This window comes from Sminthopsis crassicaudata, chromosome 1 (genome assembly GCF_048593235.1).
Source record: "Sminthopsis crassicaudata isolate SCR6 chromosome 1, ASM4859323v1, whole genome shotgun sequence".
Lineage (NCBI taxonomy): Eukaryota > Metazoa > Chordata > Mammalia > Dasyuromorphia > Dasyuridae > Sminthopsis > Sminthopsis crassicaudata.
Genome location: NC_133617.1, coordinates 497,358,712 through 497,381,091, shown reverse-complemented (window position 1 = coordinate 497,381,091; position 22,380 = coordinate 497,358,712). Strand labels below are relative to the sequence as shown.

The following is a 22,380-nucleotide window of genomic DNA, read 5'->3' as shown; positions in this document are numbered from 1 at the left end:
AAGATTTACATGAACTTATGCATAGTGAAATGAGTAGAACCAGGAGAACATTGAAGACAATAACAACAATACTGTAAGAAAATCAACTGAATGACTTGGCTATTCTGATCTTTACAATGATCCAAGAGCATTCTGAAAGACTTAAAATAATAAAGTCTATGTACCTCCTGGGAAAGAACCTTAGTCTAGATTGAAGCATGCTTTAAAACAAAACAAAAAACAACAAAAAAAAAAACAATATTTCCTGTGAAATTTCTTTTGGCTTGTTTTCTATCACAATGTGGCTAACATGGAAATATGTTATATATGACTACCTGTGTATAATGTATATCAGATTACTTGATTTCTCAAGGAAGGAGGGAGGGAAAGAATTTGAAACTCAATTTTTTTTTTTAAAGCTATGTTTAAAATATTTATATGTAATTGAAAAATACAAAAATTTTCACCAAAAAAAAGCTATCGTTTAGATAGAACCTTAGGTTTGATTTGCAATCAAATATTATATTATTTGATCTTTATAAAGCTGTGTGTGGTAGGTGCTATTACTATCTCTATTTTACAGATGAGGAAACTGAGGCTTAGAGAGGCTAAATGATTTGCTTGGGGTCACACAAGTAACTAGTTTTATGGCTGTATTCAAACTGATCTTTTTTTTTTTCTTATAATTATAAATTTTTTTGACAGTATATACATGAGTAATTTAAAAAAAAAATTTTTTTTTATAACATTATCCCTTGTATTCATTTTTCCAAATTATCCTCTCCCTCCCTTTACCCCCTCCCCTAGATGACAGGCAATCCCATACATTTTACATGTGTTACAGTATAATCTAGATACAATATATGTGTGTAAATCCCTTTTTCTTGTTGCACGTTAAGTATTAGATTCCGAAGGTGTAAGTAACCTGGGTAGATAGACAGTAGTGCTAACAATTTACATTCACTTCCCAGTGTTCCTTCTCTGGGTATAGTTGTTTCTGTCCATCATTGATCAACTGGAAGTGAGTTGGATCTTCTTTATGTTGAAGATATCCTCTTCCATCAGAATACATCTTCATACAACATTGAAGTGTACAGCAATCTTCTGGTTCTATTCATTTCACTCAGCATCAGTTGAGGTCTCTCCAAGCCTCTCTGTATTCCTCCTGTTGGTCATTTCTTACAGAGCAATAATATTCCATAACCTTCATATACCATAATTTACCCAACCATTCTCCAATTAATGGACATCCATTCATCTTCCAGTTTCTAGCCAATATGAAAAGAGCTGCCACAAACATTTTGGTACATACAGGTCCCTTTCCCTTCCTCAGTATTTCTTTGGGATATAAGCCCAATAGCAGTAATGCTGGATCAAAGGGTATGCACATCAAACTGATCTTTTTGATTCTAGTTGCTATGCTAGCCATTATGTAACTTAAGTACCCGAGAAAAAAAATGAAAAAAATATATGGCCATGGACAGATTCCTTGAGTATCACACTAATAGGCAATTATGAGTATTCTTTTGGTTTAGTCAATTATTAATTTCAAATTTATTGTTATCATCATTTAATTGACATCTCTTCATCTTTTCTCCAATACTATGTATGCTGAACTCTAAAGATAAATTATATCTTCAGTATCCTAGTGATCTATCAGGTTAATCAGCCTTTTGAACAGTAAAATAAGGTAGTTGATATATGGAATAAAGATTGTATTTATTATTGAGAGAAGGCCTGGTTTTAAATCTCCTTTCCTTGCTGTGAGTTATTTCCCTTCCTCTGGGCTTCAGTTTTCTCATCTGTGAAATGAGCTGGTTATATAAGATATCTTCTAATGTATTTTTCAGCTCTGGTTATCACTTTCTTGATGAAGGATTGCAAGGCAGCTAGATAGTTACTTAATTTCTTCTAATTGATTTTGGGTTTCAGCCTTCTATTAGCTATTTTTGTTCTCTTCTTTCCATAAGAGAGATCACTCTCCTGAGCAAAAGAAACTATTAAATAATAGCTGATCAGTTTTTTCTTCTCCATCCTTTCTGCTCTGGACATTAATGTTCTAATCCTTTTTTGGACCCTCCATATAATTAAAAAACAAATCCTTTCTGTTGTCTTTACTATTCATTCTCAGCTTTGGCATTTTTTTAGACAACTTACCCACTTTCTCTTAATCAAAATTTGTCTCTTCTGTCTTTAGAATTTTGTTCTTGAGAGCTTTCCTTCTTGCTGGACTTTCTCTTGAACTTTAGGTGGGAAAGATTCTCCCCTATTATATCCACATATCCTTTGAAATCTCTCAGTCTTGAAGATAAATATCAGACTATAGCCCTGGTTGTTTTTTTTTTTTTTTTTTTTCTGTCACAAATTCTAAAATGATTCCGTCAAATCAAAAGAAACAGATCTTCTTATCATTTCCTTTACCTTTTAAAAAATGAAATTATCATTAAGGTACGACTTGAATTTAGTAATTGTCCATTTCCTGAAAGCTCCAATAAGAGGTATGGATATTTGAAATCTCATTACTGCTATATAATGCCCTTGTTGTCAGCTCATGATGTTTCCTCCAGCTCTTAAAAATATTTTTTCTGTCTGGATCTTTGCAAAGTATACACCAGTTAATATTTAATAATAATAAATAATGCTAGTATGTATATAGTACTCTAAAAGTTTTTTGCAAAGTGCTTACCAGTATTATTTCATTTTATCTTTGCAACAATCCTGGAAGGTGGGTACTGTTATTATCATCATTTCATACAAGAGGAAACTGAAGCAGTCATGCCATGAGTCACACAACTGGTAAATGTCTGAGGGTGAATTTAAACCCAAGTCTACCGGACTCCAGATCTGTCACTGTTCACTGTGCCACCTTCCTACAGTGAAAATAGTGTTCTTATTTACTTTTTATGTTAAGTTATCGATATTGGCAATTATACTTTTTTTTTCCTTCTGTTTTTTTCAGTTGTCCAAGTTCTAATTTTTTTTTTAACCATCTTATGGAGCCATTGATTTCTACTTGGTTTATTTTTTTAGGAAGTCCATTTATCATTTTCTCTTTTAAGCTGTTTATTCTCTTTATTCTTTTCTTTCAGAACTTTTATTTTTTAAATCTTTTGTTTCATATCTTCTAGGCAGTAGGTAATCATGGAGTCATTTGTAAAAAAAAAAAAAAAATTTTTTTTTTCTTTGACTCTCTACTTGTAGTTTAGAGAATGACTTTCTGCTTTTTTGGATAGCTCTAGATCAGTAATCATTTTTGATACTTGTTGGTGACTTATTTGGTTTACTTATTTCTCTAGCCTTAGTTCCTGAACTGGGACTTTGTGCCGGGGCCAGGCACCAGCTTCTGCTGTATTTTTCAGCAGGGTAGTCAGCGTGTGGATCTCCATCTTCTAAGGTTAGACACTCATCTCCCAACCCCTCCCTGAATCTTTGAAGTTTGGAGTGCTGGATCATCAGGACATCTCAGGACAAAGTGCTCAGGACCTCATAATCCTTCATTCTGAGCTGTCCCTAGTGGGCTTTTCTAGTTGACTTTCTGTTTAGTTCTGGAGTGGAAGAAGTCATTTGCTTGTAGTTTCTTTTTGGACTTCTTGGTCATTATTTGGTGTGGTGAGAACTTAGGGTTTTTGCTGGAATAGGTAAATAGAAACTAGACAGTTGACCTCTCAGTTCAGACAGCCTTTTTTGGCTGGTTGGTTTGTGTGTGTGTGTGTGTGTGTGTGTGTGTGTGTGTGTGTGTTATTTTTTTACAACTAAATGCTTCATTCTTTTGGTTTTCTTCAGATTAATACCTAATATATACAATGTTATTTGTTTCCCCTTCCCATTTTAATTTTTATCTCTTTTTTTAATAAGTTGTATTCTATCAGAGTCATATTCCAGACATGAATTCTCTCCTATTAAATTTCACTGATAAGTGAAATGTGTCCTTGTTTTAAAAGCCTACTTTACTTGTAATCCATACATTGTGTGTATAGAATCAATGTAGCATAGTGAATAAATCCTCTGGACCAGAAGGTTCTGGATTAAGGTTATCTCTGACATATACTGGTTTTATGATCTCTTGCAAGTCAGCTCTTTGAGTGCTCTTTGCAAGTGGTGTCAAATTCAAATTGAAACATCTCTCTAGGTTGCATATTGACTTAGAAAACCGCATAATTGACATCTGCCATATTTATATTTATTTTGTTAAACATTTTCCAATTACATCTTAATATTGGCAACCTTAGTTTGACTGTAGACAATTGCTGACCTACATTGGAAAATGGAAATTTCTCACAAAGTTCTCTATCTTAGATGTCCTCCAAGGTCCTTTCCAGCTCTCTGGTTACATTATCTGATGTTTAGTTTTACTGCTAGTTCCTTTCTTGGATTTTTTTTTCTTAGTGAATTACTTAGCTTCTTTGTTGCTATTCTTCCAGGTTGTAGTTATTCTCTATATGATAGCTCAATAGATCTACTTAAGTAATTTTTTCCTTCTTCTCTCCAATTTCTTTTAGTTACCGATCTATTAGATTCATAAGACTACCATCCACTATTTTTTGCCATCTTTCCTTATGGGTACTCATTTCTTGGCCAAAATCCCATCATTCCATGGGGCCATGGTCTAGAAATACAAACCCATTCTCCTAACAATTAGCACTTCTAGATCTTTATTGTACTGTTACATGTAAAGATTATAGTTTTGATGTAACAAATGTTTTATCAGAATTGTTTGAAGAATTATTCTTTGCTACTTTAATATTGAGTCTTGATTGAATATAATCAAAAACTTTTTTTTAACTGATTTTATATTTAATTTTAATCCTCTTATTACAGAGATTTATCCTAAACGTGCAGACAGGAAACCTAAAACCAACCGAAAAAATGTGTCTCCTTCCAAACCTGAGTTTGAACTTAAACTGTTGGATTTTCCTAAACTACAAGGCTCTGAGAACAGTGACATACCAGAATTACAAAAGCAACCCAAATGGGGACCTTTGAGCTCCACTGCTAGTGATATATCCCTATTAAGAGAAGTGGTGAAACCTACATTATCAAAGGTTAGTAAAGTTTTTGTTGCTCATGCTTTTTTAAGTTTAGTGTCAAAATATCTTATATCATTAATGTGAACATAATTTTGTTCGAGTTAATCATCTCCTAAAACTTATTCCTGTAATTTAAAAAGCCAAGAAAATAGAAAAAAATTTGAGCATCTGTGTCATTTTGGGTTTCTCCCTCCACTCATTTTTATTTAAAATATAAAAATACATTGGTACTGTTTTATGGCATTAAGTATGTCATTGAAAATTTTTTTTGTTAAAGAATTTTCATATTGATAAAAGTTAGGAATGACTATTTTAGAATTTATATACTATAGTCATAATTGAAATTATGTAATTACTTCTGTTATAAATCCAGTCTATCATAATTTGTCTTGTTTTAACTTTTGTGGCAAAAAAAAAAAATTAATTATGCTTCATTATTCAGTCTCTGCAATCCAAGAATAAAGTTGATCTTTAAAAAGAATGTTAGCAATAGGTTGACCTCTTTATGTTATAGAAACTTAATATTCAAACTTAGTCATCATTGTGATTATTTAACATTCAGTTTACTTTTTTTGTAATTTATGTTTGCTTCATTGTAATTGTGTACTGTTTGTATCATTGTAGTCATTATATTGCTAAATTCAAGTTTCACTTCATGTTAAGTCTCCTCCTTGAGAGTGGCTTAATTGGTTCACTGCTTTATCATATAATAAGAAAAATTCTCTTGTTTTAGGAAGAATTAGTTGTGAAAGCTGAAACAGCTACATCTGAGCCTGAAAATGATGCGAATTCCCCCTCCTCTACAAGAGGTAAGCATTTCTTATAGATTATTTTAAAAGATGAGTGATTTATATAAAGTCCAGATTTAACTGGTTATCAATTAATTTTGGCTATTTTCCAAACCACTTAAAGATTACTAAGGAATTTTTGAGCAATTATTAAAATATAACAAAAAATATTAAAGCATGAAAATGAATTCTTGGGCTTAAAGTAAGCAAAAGAATGTTGCAGACATTTATTTGGTTTGCTAGTAGGACAGAAGGGGAGAAAGAGGGAAACTTTACAAATGAAATATTTTGCAATTATATGGGAGATTGAATGAAATTAAATGCTATTTTTATCAATCCTGGCTAGATTGAAAAGAAAGTGTTCTGAGAGAAGTTTAATATGATTTTTTTTTTAGCTATATAGAATGGGAACAAAATTTAATGTTTCTTAAAAGAGCAAAAAATAAAATAAGAATATTCTAAGTATGTTGAATTTTCAAATTACTCTTGTTATAAGCGAATATTCAAATTGCCTTTGTTTTAGGTTTGTTAGATTTTTTTTTTAAATGACTCACTTAAATGATAATTTAAGATGAAAAAATACAAGAATACTGCTAGCATATTTTAAAATAATGTAGAACATTCTCTTTTCTCTTGTCCAATATCAGCAACCTTCTGACAGGTATTTAGCTTATAAAATTTACCTAGCAATATCTTGATGTTTATCCTTTTGTTTTGTCTGTATAAAGGGTTTCATAGGTTTCTAAGAAGTAATGTTGCTGTGCTTATTTATATAACTGTGTTCTAAAAAGAAATAAATTACCAGTTGTTGTGATAGCTGAAGTCTAGTGATCTTTGATTGCTGGTATTAAAGGTACACATCAAGGTGAATAAGGATGCAATTTGACCTTTAGCTTTCTAATTTTGTGTGTTTGCCACATGAATTTGAGCTATTCTTTTTTAATTGAATCCATTGTTTGTCCTTTTTACTTTAAGAGAACATTGTTACTAGTCTAATTAGATTAACTTTATAGTTATTGGGAAAAGTTTGATATGCATGCAATAAAAGGAAAAAATTTTAGTAAAGACTTAATTTCCCCAAGGGAAAATTTTGAATAGAAGCCCAAATTACTATTATTACTTTATACATAATAAATTTTACTTTGTATCAGCTCATATAAATCCTTCCAGGTTTTTCTGAGAGCATCTTGCTCATCATTTCTTATATTACAGTAGTATTGCATTGCAATTATATACCAGTTTGTTCAGCCATTCCTCAGTTGATAAGCATCCGTACTTCCAATTTTTTGCCCCTGGAAAAAAGCTGTTATAAATGTTTTTATACATATAAGTCTATTACCTTTTGGTGTTTTTTTTTTTTTTTTTTTTTTTTTTTTTAAACACTTTTGAGATATGGACCTAGTAGTGGTATTTCTAGTTCAAAGATTATACAGGGTTTTATCTTCCTTTGGGCATTGTTCCAAATTGCTCTACAGAGTGGTTGAATTCAGTTCACAACTCCACCAACAGTGCATTAGTGTCTCATTTATCCCACATCCTCTCTACCACTTGTCATTTTCCTTTTCTGTCCTGTTAGCCAATCTAATAGATATGAAATAATACCCCAAAATTGATTTAATTTGCATCTCTCCAATAAGTACTGATTTAGAGTATTTTTTCATGTCTATAGGTAGCTTTACTTCATCTGAAAACTGTTTATATTTTCTGATCATTTATCAATTAGGGAGCAGTTCGTATTGTTATAAATTCGACTCATTTCTCTACATATTTGAGACCTTTATCAGAGAAACTTGCTACAAATTTTTTTTTTCATAATTAATTGAGTATGTGTATTATTCCCTCTGAGTCATTTCTGATGAAAGTAAAGTTTACTTACTCCCCCTCTACAAACACCTCTCTCATCTTCTTCAATGTAAAGGTTTTTCCTTGCCTGTTTTGTGAGATTATTTATGCCCACGAGTTACAAATCCATGTAGGAATGTAAACTGTTTAATCTTATTAAGTTCCTTATGAATTTCCTTTTCTATTTACTTTTTTATGCTTCTCTTGTATTTAAAAGTCACATTTTTTATTCAGTTTGGTCTTTTCTTGAACAATGCTTGAAAGTTCTCGGGTTTGTTGAATATCCATTTTTTTCCTCTGAAGGATTATACTCAGTTTTTCTGGGTAGGTGATTCTTGATTGTTTGCCCTCTGGAATATTATATTCTAAGCCCTATGATTCAATAATATAAAAACTGATAAATCTTGTGTAATCCTGACTGTGGCTCCATGATATTTTAATTATTTCTCTCTGGCTGCTTACAATATTTTCTCCTTGACCTGGGAGCTCTGAAGTTTGGCTATAATATTCCTGGAAGTTTTCATTTGGGGATTTGTTCTGGGAGGCAATCAGTGGATTCTTTCAGTTTTATCCTCTGGTTCTAGATTATGAGGGCAGTTTTCCATGATAATTTCTTGAAAAATGATGTCTAGGCCTTTTATGCATTGTGCATTGCTTTCAGCTTGTTCCATTATTTTTTAAATTATCTTTCCTGGATCTGTTTTTTTAGGCCACTTGTTTTTCCAAGTTCACATTGTCTCCTATTTTTTCATTCTTTTGGTTTTGTTTGTTGCTTCTTGATTTCTTACAGTTATTATCTTCCATTTGTTCAATTTTAATTTTTAAGGAATTATTTTCTTTAGTGAGCTTTTGTACCTCTTTTTCCATTTGACCAATTCTAATTTTTAAGGAGTTTTTCAGTAAATTTTTGTGCCTTTTTTTCCATTTGGCTATTCAGCTAGAGCATTAAAAAAAAAAAAAAAAAACTTTGTTTGAAACTTTCAGTAATTACAATTATTTTTGAGCAGAACTCTCTTGGACACCAATGGGTTATGTTGTTCGGCCAACACCCAATGAAGCACCAACCCTTAAAAATGTTACTACGCTGATAAACACAAAGAAAAATGGTTCATCAGTAACCCCTAAAAAAGTTACTGCATCATTCTCCTCACCTGAAGTTCTAACTACCAATGCTTACAACAAAGAAAAACAAATAGCTCGGAATCATAAAAAGGTATGCAAAATATTCTGATTCTCTCTTTATTGGTTCTGTCTATAAGCATCCCTTAATGAATCTTTTTGAATAACTGCTTTTACACACACACACACACACACACACACACACACACACAATGATGTTGCTTAACATGTAGATACTTTAGATCTAAATGTAATACATAAAGTAACTACTAACATTTAAAAACTAATGGAACATAATGAGTTTTTAAGGAAAGTGCCTTGCTTGCATTATTAGGAAATTCCACTATGTTTTTTTATTTTATTACAGAAAAGGTTTGCTGTGTTGTACCTTGGAAAATCAATAGAATTTCAGTTAGACATAGCTTTGTGAAATGGCAACTTTATATGAATGAGAGTAATACCATCAATAACAAAGAATGATGATTTGTTACCACCTACTGAATTAAAAAAAAAAAAAAAAAAAAAACCTCAATCTGTCATTCTTTTCCAAGTTTTGGCTCAGAGGCTTGTTAAGTCAAATTATTCTAGAGGCTTCACTCATGTTGGTATTCTTCCATCGATTTCTTTTAAGTTCTAGCTATGCAACTCTGTTTTTCCTGGAACTCAAAGCATTTGATTTGCGACCTAGAGGTTTTCTGATGGATTGTGGAAATAATATTGCTGAATAATGTCTAATTAGCATTTTTTATGGTTAGAGTAAATGACAGTCCCAGAAGACATCTCTATAAACTTGTCTCTCCAAAAAACCCCAAAATTCTTCTGTATAACGAGTACCAAAGGGATAGGATCAATTTCCACTGAGGTTCCCTATCTTACCACTGTAGGTGGTGAAGCCTGGTTTTTTCCCTAAAAGTATAGGAAACCGTCCCTAGGATTTGGTTGGCCTAGGAGACTAAGGCTCAAGCAGAACTGCTATTGATGGAGTCTTTTGCCGGTCTTGATGTGGCTTCCTGTTCACCTAAAGGCACAAAAATCAAGGACCTATCAGACTTATAATTATCCCAAAGCATCTTAATATACAAAAAAGTTTATAATTTTTGTGGGTTTTAAAACATTTGTATCCTTCTACTTTATAGAGGTTATTATTTCAGTTAAATAAATAAGGTTCTCTGAGTGAGATTTGCAAAATAATTTCCCTTTTGCCATTATGTATATGCTTAATTTGGTGTTTTTTATTTCATTCAATATTTTTGATATCTTTATCAAATTATAGTGTAGTGATAATAGTGGTCAGTTTTATCCATAATCAGCTTATTGGAAAATCCACTAGCATTTCTCCATTAAATATGATGGTAGCTGTGAGATTTATCATATTTAGGAAAGATCTAATTTTAAAAATACTAATTTTTTTGCATAATTATGTTTTTCAAAATTTTTTGTACTCATGATAAAAGCATATTTATATGTTTGTGTATTTACATATATATAACATTTATATGTTTATTATTTATAGTTTTTACTAATATTGAAAGAACTCTACAGTCTTGCTATTAAATCCAACCCAGTCATAGTACATACTCTTCTTTTTTTTTTTTTCTTCATGTACTTAAAAAACAAAAACAAAAACTTTTTTTATAGCTTTTTATTGACAGAACATATGCATGGGTAATTTTTGCAACATTGTCCCTTGCACTCACTTCTGTTCCAATTTTTCCCTTCCATCACTTCACACTTTCCCCTAGATGGCAGGCAGTCTTATACAAATTAAACATGTTAAAGTATATCTTAGATACAATATATGTGTGCAGAACTGTATAGTTCTCTTATTGCACAAGAAAAATTGGATTCAGAAGGTAAAAATAACCTGGGAAGAAAAACAAAAATGCAAATAGTCCACATTCATTTCCCACCTTCTCTTGGTGTAGCTGATTCTGTCCATCATTGATCAATTGGAACTGAATTGGGTAGTACATACAATTTTTAACATGTACCTATGACCTTTTTTGCTAGCATTTAATTCATTATTTTCCATTGGTAACTTATTAGAGATATTGGTGTATAGTTTTCTTTTTTTCTGCTTTATTAAGCCTTTATTTAAGTGTCAGAACCATATTTGTCTCAAAAAAGGAACTTGGTAGAATTCCTTTTCCTGTTTTTGCAAGCTATATAATACTGAAATAAATTATTCTTTGAATATTTTAATTCACTTGTAAAATCATTTGCTACTGGATTTTTCCTTTTTTAGAAGTTCATTAATTACTTATTCAGTTTATCATAAATTAGAATATTTAAAATCTCTTATTCTGTTAATATACGTATTTTGCATTTTTGTCATTATTAATGCGTTTCAGTTACAGTTTTGTTGGCATATATTTGGATAAAAATAGTGTTTAATAACTTTTTATAATTTCCTCTTCATTTGTTGTGTTTTGTGTTGGGTTTTTTTTTTTTTTTTTTTTTTTTTGATATTGGCAATTTAGTTTACTCTCTTTAAATCAGATTAGCTATGGCTTAATCAAATTAGCAAAGGTTTAGCTTTAGTTAATGGTAATAAGAAGCTACTAGTTTTGGGGAGGGTTCCACTTTTTTTCTCTGCTTTTCAGAATTTTTATTTTTATTTTTTCTTTGGCTTAGTTTAATTGCATGTCAGGTTAGTTACCGTGTTCTTTCTTTTTATCTTCTTGTTGAAAGTATTGAGATAAACTTTCCCTTTAAGGAATGCTTTTACTGAATCCTCAAAGTTTTATGTTATCTTGTGATTTTCTTTGTTGAATCTATTCTTTGTGTTATTTGTTCTTTGATACATCAATTCCTCAAAATTAAGTTATTTAAACTTAATTTGTTCTAATCTTTTTTTTTAATATTTATTGTTTATTTTATTGTGCAGTCTTGAGATTTTTAAGTTTTTAAGCTCTACCACATGGTCAGATTTTGGAAAGATCTTTGCATAGCTGAGAATAATTTATATTGATTTCATTTCCTAGGAGTTGTTATCTTCTATTCATTCTCTCTCATCCCTATCACCCCTGTCATTCCTGCATCCCTGCCCTCCACCTCATTCAAGCTGTTGCCAAATTGGTCAATTATACCTCTACATCTCTGAACATATGTTTCCTTCTCTCTTCTGATACTACCACCACTTTGGCTCAGGCCCTTATAAATATATTCATTCCTGGACTATAGCAACAACCTGCTGGTTGATCTGCCTGCTTAAAGTCTTTCTTGAAATTTCTTCTTTCGTTGAAAAACTCCTTCATTTAGCCAATAAAATAATTTTTTAAAAGTGCAGTTTAGCTATGTCATTGGCTTCCTATTATTTCTAAGTAAAAAAAAAAAAATGTAGCATTTAAAATTCATTTATAATCCAACCCTTTCCTACCTTTCCAGTCTTTTTGCACTTTTTCCCCTACCATAAACATTTTGATCCAGTCTCACAGGAGCCTGTTTCTTGGCTCCTGGTATTTTCTCTCCCTGTTTCCCATGAATGGAATACTCTTCCCTCCTGAACTCCACCTAATGATTTCACTGGTTCTCTCTAAGTCTCAGCTAAAATTCTGTCCTGTACAGAATGTCTTTTCCAGCCCCTCTTGATTCAAGTGCCTTCTCTTCAATAATTATTTTCTTTTTAACCTGTATGTAGTATGCTCTGTTTATACTTGTTTACACGTTAACTGTCCCAGTAGCTAGCTTCTTAAGGACAAGGATTCTTTTTACTCTATTTGTATCCTTAGTGCTTCGCTCAGTATCTGGCACATTAAAGGCATTTAATAAATGCTTATTGATTGATCAAGTAATTAATTTTCATTGTTTTATTTTACCTAATTATCCTAAGAGTCTACTTGGATTATTTGTTCTTGTTTATCTTTTTGTTAGATTTTTCTGCTTCTGAAAGGGATTCATTGTAATCTCCAACTATTTTTGTATTCTCCATGTATTTTCTCCAGCATTAACTTTTTATTTTCATCTTTGACAATTTGCAATTCTAAAATGAAATCTGTTGGTTGTTTTAAATGTTTTTCCCCTTATTTTTAGTGATTTGTGGCAATGTTTGATACTTGATATTTTGATATCATAGTTGATATGATCTTTGATAATTTTCCTTTTTTGTAAATCACTCATATTATTTGATAGATTTTCTAGATATATTCTCTCCATATTTAATTTTCTGATTCCTGATTCCCTCATCTTCTAGTGCCCTTCTTCTTAAACTTTTTTTGTATTTAACCACTTTTTAATTATTTACTTTATAGTGTGTGTGTGTGTATATGCAGAGACACACACACACACACACACACACACACACACACACTTGCTTCCTCCATTAGAATGTAAGTTCCTTTTGAATGGCAATTATTTTATTCTTTATTTATACTTATTTTTCTATATCTTTGTGTATATATTTGTGTATACATATACTCGTGTGTATATATACTTATATATTTTATTCTTTTTCTGAACTTACATGTAGGTATATATTATACATACGTATATTTCTATATACTTATATACTTTCTTTGTACTTATACTGTATTCTTATATAAGTAGTGTTTGTCAATATTATGGGCTTAATAAATGCTTGTTAATTGATTTTTTTTTTTTAACCCCTACCTCCAACATAATTCTTCCCAGTAAAGATGGTACACACACACACACACACACACACACACACACACACACACACACACACACGTGACAGATTTGTTAGTTATACTTTTGAAATGTTTTATTGTCAGTTTAAAATCTGAGAAAATGTTTAACTGTCAAATATGGATTTGTCCAAAGTCCAAGGAAGAAAGGGCCTACTTTTATGAGGTTCATTGTGTCATTGGTTAATTAATATTTATTTAGTGCACAATCTGGTATATAATATTTTACTCATGTTCTGTAGGAAATTAATTAAGAGACTTCTCAAATCCAGAATATTAACAATACATACATATAGATGTATGTGTATGTATGTATGTGTGTAAATGTATATGTGTATGTGTGTGTGTGTGTGTGTATATATATATATATATATATATCGGTTTTCAAAATTATTTTGCTCTTGGCATAAATTACACTTTTCTACTTGTGGAATCAAAACAAATGAAGGGTAGACTATGTAGAAAGAATTGCTCAGTGACCTTTGTCAATAGGCAATCACAACTTCATGAAACTTAAATGAAAAACAGGGCTTATTACAAGAGAAATGACTGGGCATGTGGAGCCCTAAGTAAATGCAATGAATTCACAATTCAAACTGAAGCCTGTATATTTATGAAATTTCAATAGAGAAAAAGCAAAAATCTCTATGTAAATGGGAGTGATAGAAGAGGAGAAATCATGAATAATTAAGATGGCAAAAGCATCTTTTTTTGGTGAAATGCTAGATTTATAAAATATGATGATCTGTTTATCTACAAGGGTCCTAGCTATACAGTTTATCAATCTGGAACAGAGTTGGTGCTTATCTTGACTCCCAAGGACACATAGGGAGTCCCAACTAGGAGTGCAAACGACAAATTATGCCAGCTCAGGGAGGGGCTAAAGCCTTGGCACGTTCAGGGCCTCCTACATATTCTGGGTCCATTGTTTTTGGAAGATGGCAAACTAAAAAAGGCAAGTTCAGGGGACCTTGAACTTAACATCTCCTTAACATTTTGTCACCTAGCATTTTACTGGGTTTAAGGGTTCTGTATTGAGAGAAATTTAATCTATTATTATTCAACACTGAGTTTTCTAAAAAGCTGTATTTTTTCTCCACTTATTTTGTTTTTCATAGACAAAACCCAACAATGTATGTGAAATTGACCAGGAAGAAATGAAAAAAAACAAGAAAAAGAAAAAGAAGCCTAAAGCAAATTATGAAACTCTTATGGTCCAGGAACCACCAAGGATTGAAGTATATTTGTTTTTATTATTTTTTTTATTAAGTTTCTGTGGTGTATTAAATATTTGTGTTCATAGAAACCTAGACTTATATTTATTTTCTAGTTGAAGTTTTGTTTTTCTTTAATTTTCTAGTCTTAATAATAATAATAAATAGAATTATTAGTGTATTTTTTCTTTTGACATAACTATTTATGTTAACACTTAATCTTCTTTTCCTTAGTTGCAGCCTGTTTCAGGTACTATATATCTCCTTGATTTGTCTTTACATAGTACCAGGGTTTTTTTTTTTGCTATGAAGATACTTATTCAGACTTTGCAGTTTACTTAAAATAGAAAGCCAACTATAAAACTCATTATAGAGAAAAATTTGGCATCAAGTTCTATTGTCATAGGTCATCTGTAACTGAATTCAGGAAAAGACTTTGTTCAATGAACATTTTGGTAATTGGAGCAATTGCTTACTATAGTTTAGGCTGCTGTTTTTAAGGTTAGTAGAAATTATTTAATGTTTTTGCCTCCTGAGGCTTAAAAGACTCAGCCTATGGAAAATGGTTGTGGGAGTATTTAGTTTAATTCTCACAGGAATGCCCTTTCTGACCTAGCTTACCTGTTGTTGCCATAGTGAATATGGAAGTGGAATATTGGTGGCCTTTTTATCTGAACTAATATGTTTTTAAGTTTAGGAATTGTATCCTGTTTACCTTTTGTTACTAGTAGAATTTTTTAAAATTGCATTTTATAGTTTTTAATTTCCTTGTATTCTCACCCCAAATCTGAATCCATAAACCTGAGTGACTTAGCCTAGATCAGTGATTCTCATTTAGTAGAACAGATTTGTGAATATGGTCCAGTGGATCGTGTTAAAATTCTTTAATGGTGCCTTAAGCATTAAACAATTACCTAATTGTGTTACAAAAATATTTTATACTACAGTTTTTGTAAAGTGTGTTTTAGACGAAGTCTTGCTAATAATAGTAAGCATATGAGGTTTTACTTGATTATTTCTTTAAATTCTTAGAGAATATGTCACATAAATATTTGTAATTATTTTTAAATTTTATATTTAATAATTATAAGCAAGGTACAATTTTATGATTACAACTTTATAATATGAATTTTAATTTGGAACTTTGGAGGACAGAAACACTTAAGGAATAAATCCAAAATTATATATACATCATTTTTTTTTTTTGTTATTGAAGAGGGTTTATGGGACATTGCTTTGTGTGGTTTATTCCTTTATTGTACAGCACTGTAGATTTGGAAGAAATTTCCTTTTTAGTCTTAGAAAAAAACCACTGAGAACTATTGTTAGTTGATTGAAAAAGAGAAAATATGATAAAGAAAATTTTTTCTGAATATATTATATTTTTATAAGTTTTTCATAAATAGATAAAATAGTTTGTGATTTATTTAGGATATTGAAGAGTTTCCTGATCTGGCAGTTGCTTCTGAAAGAAAAAACAAACTGGAGCCACCAAAATGTTTTTCTAAACACCAACCAGAGGTAAGATTTTCTTTTATTTATTTATTTGTTATTGTTGTTATAGCTTTTTATTTACAAGATATATGCATGGGTAATTTTTCGGCATTGACAATTGCAAAATCTTTTGTTCCAACTTTTCCTTTCCTCCCCCCCCACCCCTTCCCCCAAATTGCAGGTTGTCCAATACATGTTAAATATGTTAAAGTATAAGTTAAATACAATATGTGTATACATGTCCATAGTTATTTTGTTGTACAAAAAGAATCGGACTTTGAAATAGTGTACTATTTTCTTCCTGTGAAGGAAATAAAAAATGCAGGTGGACAAAAATAGAGGGATTGGGAATTCTATGTAGTGGTTCATAGTCATCTCCCAGAGTTCCTTTCGCTGGGCATAGCTGGTTCAGTTCATTATTGCTCTATTGGAATTGATTTGATTCATCTCATTGTTTAAGAGGGCCACGTCCATCAGAATTGATCATCATATACTATTGTTGTTGAAGTAACAATGATCTCCTGGTCCTGCTCATTTCACTCAGCATTAGTTCAAATAAGTCTCTTCAGCCATTCTGAAATCATCTTGCTGCTCATTTCTTACAGAACAATAATATTCCATAATATTCATATACCACAGTTTTATTCAGCCATTCTCCAACTGATGGGCATCCATTCAGTTTCCAGTTTCTGGCCACTACAAAGAGGGCTGTCACAAACATTCTTGCACATACAGGTCCCTTTCCCTTCTTTAAAATCTCTTTGGGATATAAGCTCAGTGATAACACTGCTGGATCAAAGAGTATGCACAGTTTGATAACTTTCTGAGCATAGTTCCAAATCATTCTCCAGAATGGTTGGATGTATTCACAGTTCCACCAACAATGTATCAGTGTCCCAGTTTTCCCACATCCTCTCCAACATTCTGCATTTTCTTTCCCTGTCATTCTAGCCAATCTGACAGGTGTGTAGTGGTATCAGAGGTAAGATTTTAAAAGAGATAAAACATAATTCCTGCTGCTATACTTTTTGTGGTTTAAGTAAATTACTTTAGTAGCACAGCTTAGAAATTTTACTCTTGGAGCTTCTCTCCTAAAACAATTTCCCCCCCCCCTCATTTGTTTCATAATGATAGGAAGAATGAATTGGAAGATCAAATTCTCTTGTTCAATAAAGTTTGTCTTGTTTTTTTAATTAAAAGCATTTTGTGTATTTTTAAATTTTTCTTATCAATTAACTGAGCACAACTAAGTAGAGAAAGTTTTCTAGGAAATTTTAATATAAAAAGCCTGTTGTACATTGTAAATGAAAGAATCATCAACATGAAACCAAACTGAATAAGTGAAAAGTCAGTGGTCTTAGAGAACTGATGAAATATACCTCTCTCTTTGTTGCAGAGAAGGTAGAATGTGTTCATTTTGTCAGATTCAGTCCCTATCTTAGGTGTTTTTGCTTAATTTTTTTTTCTGTCAAGAGAGAGAAATCAGATGAAAGATGTAGTTAGAGTGGGTTCTCTACCTTTGCTTCCCTTTCTCTCCCTGCTCATGAATATAATGACTAAAGACATCAATGAATTATATATAATACATCACATGTCAAGAACTGTTGGAGTTTTAAGGTAAGTTTTAATAGCTTACAGAGCCATTAAAGCAAATAGCAAATAGATTTTTGCAAACTAAAGAGATAATTTGTTTTGCCTAGGATTCTGAAGAACTAGTTAGCCACACACTGACTTCTGACAGAAGAAATGGACTACAGTCATCAAAATTTCACTCTAAACAGCAACCAGAGGTAAATTTAACAGCAACAAAATCTCTTCAATGGGTTGATTAGTTTTCTGCAATGAAGTTTAAACTTCCAGTGAATTTTTTTAAAATTTGAGTTTACATTTTAAGTGAGTACATTCATTTATCTTTACATATGTCCTTACAGTATTTCATTATTAATTTGCTTCTTGAAGTAGAATTCCTCGCTCATGTTTATGTCATATACAATATAGAATTCCAGAGAACTTTGCATTTTGATAGAATTTGTTAAAAATAAAATTTTTGGCTGTCATTTTGCAACCATATCATTCATTAGTCAGCCCACACTTATTGTCTACTAGGGAGTGGAGTATACTAGGTATATAGTATAGTAGGAGTATACAGAGATAAAAAATAAAGCAATCTCTTCTCTTTAAGGGTCTTATATTCTCTTGGAGGAGACAGCATGTACATATCTATGTATAGAATAACTAGAAAATATAAATAAATATAAAATACTTGGAGGGGAGTACCTAATAGTTGGGAAAGGGAGAAATCATAAATGATTTCATGTAAAAGATAGAGTTGAACTGCACCTTAAAAGAAGTATGAGATTCTCCTGGGAATAAAGAGGAAAAAGTACATTTCTAGCATGGAGAATGACCTTTGCAAAAGCATGAGGACCGGAGGTGAAGTGCCATGTGAGAAAAGAGCTGTTTATCTTATATTTTATCTTGAGGAGAATCACCTTGGCAGCTGTGTTGAGGATGGATTGGAATGGGGAAAGACTTGAAGTCAGATATTGATGAGGAGGCTGTTTTAGTCCTTTAGGTGACAGATAATGAGGGCCTAAATACTGGCTATCTGAGCCTGAGGGAAAGGATTGGATTAAAAGAAATGTTAAAGATGCATAAAGGGCAAAATTCAGCAACTGATTGCCTAGGTAAGATAAAAGGAGAATAAAGAGTCGAGGATGATGACCTGATTTTGAACCTAAAAGACTTGATGAATAAGAAAATGAGTTCTCTTTTAGATATGTTGAGTTTTGAAATTGAAATGGCCAGTTTGAAATATTGGGTAGTCAGTTGGTGAATTGGAACTAGAGCTGAAGAGATAGAGAAGTGAATTTCCTAACTGCCCATAAATGCTGTGTTATTTTCTGTCATTTTAACCTCTCTGTGCCTCAGTTTCCTCATCTGCAAAAATAATGGGTTGGATTTTCTATATCTTAACATTCAATCATTATGTGATTATAAATAACAAGTTTTGGTTAGTAGGTTGCATAAGTGGCCCTAAATATTACTTAAAATGTTTTAATAACATCAAGATTGTGGTTAAAACTTTCTGTAGAGACATGTCTGAATATATTTTACTTGATAAGTATGTATACATCTATACACACGTATATGCATGTATGCATAAAGAAAACATCCCATTTTTACATTATTTTAGACCGCTACAAAAAAGTTTGGGAAGAAGAGTCAAATTCCAGTGAAGTTGGATTTGGGAGGAATGCTTGCTGCATTGGAAAAAAAGCAGCATTCACAGAATTCAAAACAGTCTTCCAAGCCTGTTGTAGTTTCCGGTAAGATAAGTCAGTTACCTTCCTTTCCTGTCATTATCTGTTTTCTTCAGAAAGAAAAGATTGAAAACTATTTAATGTTAATTTCTGTGGATAGTTTTGCTTATGTGAAAGTTACTTGAATAATAATTTTCAAGAATCATAAAGTAATTTTTATTATGTGGAAAGGAATTAAAAGCCACAAAACCATTATAAATTAGATTTCATGTAGATTATCTCACTGCATCTTCCTATTGAGTCTGTCTATAAGTTATGTATTGTCTTTTAGAGATCAGTATATTGAAGCTTAAAGTAATTAAGTCACCCAATCAAGTTCATAAATGGTGAAGCTAGAAATATAGCAATTATACAAGTTCCTCTTATAAGATAAGAGAGAGAACTTTTAGGAGAAGCATAATAAATTTTGGACATGTTGAATTTGAGGTGTCTATACAGTTGCAGATGTCAAAAAATCAGTTGAAGATAGACTAGAGGTTACATTAGGGTTGGATAAATAGATCCAAAAATGTATACATGGAAACATTAAATCAACCCATGGAAGCTGATGGCATCACCAAGTTAGGTAGTTTAGCAGGAAAAAAAGATCCCAGGATGCCATAAGGAATAACCATGATAGTATATTTGACTTGAGTGAAGATCCAACAAAGAAGACTGAGAAAAAGTTATTAGATAGAGCAGGAGGAGAACTGGGAAAGAGCCATGTCATAAAAATTGAGAGAGGAGAGAGCATGCAGGAGAAGATGATTATCATCAGAAATGAATATCATTTCTCAATCATGGATTGAGAAAAGGTTCTTATATTTTACAATTAAGAGTAATTTTAAAGAGAAGAAAGATGTTTTATTTGAATGATAAGGTCAGAAGCCAAATTGAAAAGGGCTTTGAAGAGTAGGTGCTGACTGTATATTGCTTTCTAGTGGCTTAGCTAAGAAGAAAGGTATAGAGGATGAAAGATAGCTAGATCAGGTGAGTTTCTTGAGTATGGGGAAGACATGGTTCTTCTTTGTGGGCTACAAGGAGAGATTGAATAAAAGTGAGAAAGTGGAAACGATCTTTTGGAGAAGGATAAAGTGGGATCAAGGATATCTGTACAGTGGTTTGTCTGGTCAAGGAAAATTCATGTTAGAATTCAAGGTGAGCTAATCAGGAAGGCATCTAAGAAATATGAAATAAGGAAGGCAGAAGAGTGAATTCTTCCTTGAATGGCCTATTTTTTAGGTGAATTATGAGGCAAGGTCTCCAGCTGAGGAGGGGAATAATGTGTGAAATTCGAGGTTTCAAAATATTTGGAATAGCTGTTGTGATAAATGCAGTAGTGAATTAAGAAGGTATAGAGGGATTGCCTTACTATAGTGAGGGCTCTACTGAGATTATGTAACATTTATGGTGGCCCCAGAGAAGATAGCTTTGTGGTTTTCTCCAGTTCTATTCAGCTGCAATTGAATAGAAACAAGGCTGCAGATGGTGGAAGACTCTGTACCAGATCTTCCATATCAGAAATGGCCTTTACATCCTCCAGCATTTAAATAGCATAGTGGATTGAATCTCAGGCCTGGTGTCAGGAAGATCCAACTTCAGAACCATCTATCTATGTGATCCTGGGCAAATCACTTAATCTCTCTTTGTTTCAGTTTCCTCATCTATAAAATAGAAATAATAAAGTACCTATCTCACAGGGTTACTATGAAGATCAAATGTCATAACCATTGTAGCCCATTTACCACAGTACCTGACATAATAAAGTGCTAGATAAGTTTTAGCTATTAGCTAGTAATTTTGCATCTTTTATGACAAGTTAAGAACTTGTGATTCAGATCTGGATGAGAAGGGCAAGGAAATGAATGAAAATGATTTGCATAAATCATTAGTTAGCACATTAATAAACTGAGCATACTCCTATTCTACAACATTCTTTGAAAAGAGGGAGCAGGGACTAAAGAAAAAGTGTAAGAGAAAAGGGTGGAGAGAAAATAATTAACAATCATAAATGTGGAAGGGATGAACTTGCTTATAAAGGAAGAGAAGATAGAATAGATTAGAAAAAGAATCCAAAGATAACACTTGAAACAATAAGATTCTCCTAAAGTTAAAATGAGTGGCTAGAACAAAATCAATTTGACTAAACTAAAAAGACAAGAGCTAGCATCATGTTTCACTTGAAGCCACAATATTTCTAAGATAAAAGAAGATAATCAAGGAAATTGTATTATACTTAAAGAAAAACTTAATTGAATTGGAAGGAGTAATAATAATACTATAAGAGTAGAGGACCAGAGGACTTGAATGTCCCCTTTTCAGATATAACCATTGAGTCAAAAGATTAACAAAAAAGACATGAGTAGAATTTTGGAAAAATTAAAGATGATAGATTTATTTTTGTTATTAGAACAGTGAGATAGCTTAGTAGATAGAGCACTGGACCAGGACTCAGGAAGACTTTAGTTCAAATCCAGCTTCAGACATTTACTAGCTAAGCTTACTAGGCAAGCACTTAACCTACTGTTTGGCTCAGTTTCTTCATCTGTAAAATTACAAACTACTCCATTGTCTTTGCTAAGAAAACCCCAAATAGAGTTATGAAAAGATGATCATGACTGAAATGATTTAACAAAATTAAGAATTTAAAAGTAATTGGAGACTAACTGCTAGGTCAAAGAGCAAATTATAGAAATACTAGGAAATACTTCCTAGCTATGTGACCTTAGACAAGTCACTTAACCCCAATTATCTCAGCAAAAAAAAAAAAAAAAAAAAAAAAGGGAAAAAAATTAGGAAATTTCATCAAAGAAAATTACAATAATTAGATAAAGTATAAAACTTATGGAATGTAACTAAAGCAATTTTGACCAGAATTTTGTTTTTAATCTCTAAGCACTTTCCTTAAAAGAATCATTTAAACAAGTCAAAAATCTTACTCGTTTAAAAAAAGTGAACAAGGAATTATT

General features: G+C 31.7%; 1 protein-coding gene across 2 annotated transcripts in view; it reads left to right on the top strand.

The window, feature by feature from the left end:
• The window catches only part of SECISBP2 (SECIS binding protein 2), a 54,387-nt gene that overhangs the window by 12,595 nt on the left and 19,412 nt on the right, over window positions 1–22,380 (top strand). For both annotated transcript variants that reach the window (XM_074281478.1, XM_074281477.1), the window contains exons 5-11: window positions 4,798–5,021; window positions 5,740–5,815; window positions 8,644–8,849; window positions 14,520–14,639; window positions 16,047–16,136; window positions 17,810–17,899; window positions 19,306–19,438. In XM_074281478.1, the coding sequence (XP_074137579.1) occupies window positions 4,798–5,021; window positions 5,740–5,815; window positions 8,644–8,849; window positions 14,520–14,639; window positions 16,047–16,136; window positions 17,810–17,899; window positions 19,306–19,438 (939 nt within the window). The remainder of the gene's footprint in view (window positions 1–4,797; window positions 5,022–5,739; window positions 5,816–8,643; window positions 8,850–14,519; window positions 14,640–16,046; window positions 16,137–17,809; window positions 17,900–19,305; window positions 19,439–22,380) is intronic.